The sequence below is a fragment of the Chondrus crispus genome, genomic scaffold (genome assembly GCF_000350225.1).
Source record: "Chondrus crispus Stackhouse genomic scaffold, scaffold_37, whole genome shotgun sequence".
NCBI lineage: Eukaryota > Rhodophyta > Florideophyceae > Gigartinales > Gigartinaceae > Chondrus > Chondrus crispus.
In genome coordinates, this window is record NW_005179283.1 from 324,965 (window position 1) to 329,210 (window position 4,246).

The window sequence follows — 4,246 nt, forward strand, 5'->3', positions numbered from 1 at the left end:
TTCCCCCCCCCCAACCCCCGTTTTCCCCCCCCCCCCCCCCCTCCCTACCCCGCCGCCCCGCCCCCATTTCCTACTCATCCACCACCCGCAACCATGGCGCAGCCCATCCGCGACACGCCGCTGCAATCGCCAGACCCGACCACCTTCTCCACGCTCAAGTACGAGACGTCCGTGCTGCACCCGGTGCTCGAGATCGAGACCTCCGCGAGGCGCCACGAGGCTGCGACGCGCCGCCGCCTGCAGGCTGCCGCCTTCGGCACGGCCCTGCCTATCCGCCGCGCCATGCAGCGCCACAACCTCTCCCAGTTTCGCCGCATCGCGGGGCTGCCGTCCTCGAACCTGGCTCTGGACCTGTTGGATCACGCCGACGAGACCATCGACTTCGCAGACTTCCTCAACGTCGAGACCCCGCACCGCGAGGACACAGACCCCCGCGAGGCCATCGAGAAGGAGATCGGCATCTTCGTCAAGTCGGAACTGTAGCGGATCCCCGCTTTATTTTTTTGTAAAACCCCTACATCACATCACATCCCCGCCTTCGTCTGCGCCTCACCCTGTTGTACAACCGCCCATGCAATCTCTCCCCGCTACTTCGCTTGCGCTACGCCCTCCCTCTCACCGTGCGGTATCCGCCCACGCGGTATCCACCCGCGCTTTCCCGCCGCGCTGCCCTCCTCCCCGCCGATCAGCTCGCGCTGGTCCTGCTCGGACAGCCCGAGCAGGTACAGCACGGCCATCAGGCTGGGCTGGTTGATTCTGAACTTGGCCGCCTCCTGCACGGCGGGCTTTGCGTTGAACGCCACGCCCAGCCCGGCCGTGCCGAGCATGGCGAGGTCGTTGGCCCCGTCCCCGATTGCGATCACTTGGTCCAGCGTGATCCGCTCCTGCTGCGCGATCGTCACCAGGAGGTCTGCCTTGCGCTGCCCGTTCACCACGGCCCCGACTGTACGCCCCGTCAGCACCCCGTCCTCCTCCTCCAGCTCGTTTGCGTAGTGGTAGTCCAGCTCCAGCTCGTTGCGCACGTGCGCCGTCACGCGCGTGAACCCGCCAGAGATAACCGCCAGCCGGTACCCGAGCTTCTTGAGCGTGCGGCAGAGGTCCTTGGCCCCCGGCGTGTACTGCAGGTTGGCGATCACCTGCTCGAACACGCTCACGGGCGTCCCTTTGAGCAGCCCCACGCGCTGGCGCAGGCTCTGGTTGAAGTCGAGCTTGCCGCCCATTGCCTGGTGCGTGATCTCCTTGACCTGCTCGTACACGCCGGCGTGCCTGGCCAGCTCGTCGATGACCTCCTGCTGGATCAGTGTTGAGTCCATGTCCATGACCACCAGCCGCTTGGACCGCCGCAGCACCGACTCTGCCTGGAACGCCACGTCCACGCCGGCGCCGCGCCCGAGCGCGTACAACTCGGCCCGCACTTCGCCCACCATCGTCGGCGTGATCGGCCCGCTGGCCGACACCACCAGCTCCAGCGACCGCAGCCCGTCCGCACTCAGCCGCGAGATCTTCTCTGTCGAGAACGACCGCTTCGCCAGCGCCGCCCCCAGCAACGCCAAGAATGTCGGCTTCACCGACACCGCCGAGAGCAGCGTCACAACGTAGCTCACCGGCGCGCTGTCGCGCACCGGCGAGGCCTCTGTGATCAGATCGAAGTCTATAGCTAGGTCGAGCGAGCGCGCCGCAGAGATGATAGAGGGGTACAGGCGAGACGACGCGGGCGAGTTCGAAGTGCAGAGCTCGATTTCTAGCACCAGGGTTAGACGCTCGTGGACCACGGTTTGGCGAACGTCAATGAGGGTCGCCTGCGCTTTGGCAACGGCAGAGACGACGGAGCTTAGAGCGCCGTAGCAGTCCTTTCCAGTGAGAGTGACAACGAGGTGTTCGACGGAGTTGTTGACGGAAGGTCGGACGACAGGGGACAGCTTGGTGGCTGCGGCTGCAGGTGCTCCAGCGGGAGGAGAGGCAGTGGCGGCGCTACTCGGTGAGACGACGGTCACGGGGGAAGCCATTTGGCCCGAGGGAATTGTTTCGGGGTTTGGAAAGACTGCCTGCTCGCGGCACGGATTAGCAACGAGTTGATTCCAAGGCAAGGTGGGAAGGGGAGGAGGAGCAGGCTGGGGTCAGCTCAGACTATATAGAAGTAATCAGGTGTGGGATATGCATTGGGACGTGTCGGGGGACGACTGAGCTTGGGGGTATCTAGTCAAAATTCACAATGCAAGCGCAACCAATCAACACTGCGCCCAGCATTATACAGCGAACGAAATACCGCCAAGTGGAATAGACGAATCTTTCCCTTTCCCTGCAAAGTTGCAAGGATTCCACCAATGCAACTGTGGCTTTTGCATCTGCTGCCGATCTCTCTGCTCCTTCCTCACCAGTCCGTCCTCACGTGTCCGTCCTCCTTCAGCCCTCCCCTCCCATATGCTCTCTAAACCCGCGCCATGCGGTCCGCCCTCCTCCGCCATGCCTTCCGCCGCTCTCTCTCCACCGCGGCCACGCGCTACCGCGGCCCATCCTTCGCCTTCGACATCGACGGCGTGCTTCAACGCGGCGGCCGCTCGCTCCCGCCGGCCCGCTCCGCCCTGCACCTTCTCTACGACCCCTCGGCCGATCGCTGGCGCGCCCCAGTCGCCTTCCTGACCAACGGCGGCGGCCACACGGAAAGCCGCCGCGCCGCGCATCTCGCCGCCCAGTTCGACCTCCCCATCTGCGCATCCCAGGTGGTGCTCGCGCACACCCCCATGCGCGGCTACGCCAACCGCTACAACGCCCTCCGCGACGCCGTCGTCGCCGTTGTCGGACCCCCGGAATGCGCCCACGTCGCGCGTGAGTACGGCTTCGAAAGAGTCGTCACCGTGGAGACGCTGGCGCAGGCGGTGCCTGCCACAGCCCCCTTCGCCACGTTTGACCATCTGGCGCCGCTGTCGGCGCGCGACGCGGAGCTTGCGCGCATGCGCGTCGCGGCCGTGTTCGTCATGGCGGACTCGGCCGACTGGGGGAGGGATATGCAGCTACTCGTGGACATTTTGTCGTCGGATGGCTCGGCGGCGCGCACGCCCTGTGCAGAACAGGCTGTGGATGTGTTCTTCTCCAACCCGGACGTGACGTTTCCCAATGAGTTCCACATCCCGCGACTGGCCGGCGGGTCGTTCCGCGTCGCGCTGGAGGCCGTGTACGAGCGCGTGGCGCAGCGCAAGCTGCGGGCCGTGCAGTTTGGTAAGCCGCACGCGCCCAACTACGAGCTGGCGGAGAACGTGCTCAGGACGCAGGCGGGGCGCATGGGCTTTTGCGAGCAGAGCGATTTAAGCGTCGTCTATGCGGTTGGCGATAACCCGTTGTCGGACGTGAGAGGGGCGAATTTGCGGGGCGCGCCGTGGGTGTCGGTTTTGGTGCGGACGGGTAACTTTCAGGGCGACAACGATGAGTGCGACCCGGCTCATGTGGTGGTGGATGACGCGCATGCGGCGGTGCAGCATGCGCTGGAAAGGCATGCGGAGAATGTGCTTCCTCGCGTGGCGGTGGACTGAGAGGTGGTCGTCGGTGAGCGATCGAGACTAAATGCAAACGGATTGTTGCAGGATTTGTTGCAGGTGGACGACGTGGAACGGGGGGATAATGCGGTGGAGGGCAGGCAAGCATGCGGGATGCAATGGATTGTAGGATATGTTAGAGTTTTACTGACATCAAGACGGCAGCAAGATGTACAAAAGGTGCGGCGAGGGGGACAGCGGGATGCATGGGCCAGGCAAGGGCGAATGTACACGAAGGCCGCGACAGGTCAAGATGTTGACCAAAAGCGTTGCTCAAAGAAGAGCAAACTATAGGCGAAGCAAGGGGAAATCAAATATCCGAAGTCATAAATGACGTGGGAACAGCGACCTTTTCGCCAGGTTTAAACGGGGGCAAGCCGAGATATGGGCAGCCCGCGCATCTGAACGCGTCGCCGAGCGAGCAGTTGCCGCACGAGCTCTTCGCGGCGTCCTTCGTATCCACGGTCTTCTTCCTTTCCTCCTCCTCCTTGTCGTACACGTCGGCCAATCCGCACGAGCAGTCCTTGCACGGCTTCCTCTTCGCGCCCTCCGCGGGCGCGCAGGCGTCTCCGGAGCCGGGGGCGACGCCGTCGCGGGCGAGCAGGGCGTCCTCGTCGACGCGCGGGGCGTGTGCGTGGGGGTCGGACGCGAGGGCGGCGGCCCACGCGGTGCGCGCGCGGCGCCGTGGACTGGCTGACGGACGCGCGCACTGCGTG

The 4,246-nt window shown here is 64.7% G+C and overlaps 3 protein-coding genes; 1 reads left to right on the forward strand and 2 right to left on the reverse strand.

Moving 5' to 3' along the window:
- Positions 1-2,345, reverse strand: part of CHC_T00006166001 (hypothetical protein) — a 4,500-nt gene extending 2,155 nt beyond the window's left edge. Inside the window, exons 1-3 of the mRNA XM_005718269.1 lie at positions 2,253-2,345; positions 638-2,111; positions 1-461 (exon numbers count right to left, since the gene is read on the reverse strand). The exon at positions 1-461 is cut by the window's left edge and continues 1,263 nt beyond it. Coding sequence (XP_005718326.1) covers positions 1-461; positions 638-2,111; positions 2,253-2,345 — 2,028 coding nt within the window. The remainder of the gene's footprint in view (positions 462-637; positions 2,112-2,252) is intronic.
- A 1,299-nt stretch (positions 2,346-3,644) lies between these two features.
- Positions 3,645-3,875, forward strand: CHC_T00006167001 (hypothetical protein). XM_005718270.1 is given in 2 exon segments: positions 3,645-3,824; positions 3,825-3,875. The coding sequence occupies 1 exon segment, from the start codon at positions 3,645-3,647 to the stop codon at positions 3,822-3,824; it is 180 nt and encodes a 59-aa protein (XP_005718327.1). The 3' UTR covers positions 3,825-3,875.
- Positions 3,841-4,246, reverse strand: part of CHC_T00010040001 (Fe-S cluster assembly protein DRE2 homolog, anamorsin, cytokine-induced anti-apoptosis inhibitor like protein) — a 409-nt gene continuing 3 nt past the window's right edge. The window contains exon 2 of the mRNA XM_005718271.1: positions 3,841-4,246. This exon is cut by the window's right edge and continues 2 nt beyond it. Within this exon, the coding sequence (XP_005718328.1) occupies positions 3,841-4,246 (406 nt within the window).

Coding starts and splice junctions, on each gene's coding strand:
- CHC_T00006167001 (XM_005718270.1), top strand. CDS start 3,645: ATGCAATGGATTGTAGGATATGTTAGAGTTTTACTGACATCAAGACGG.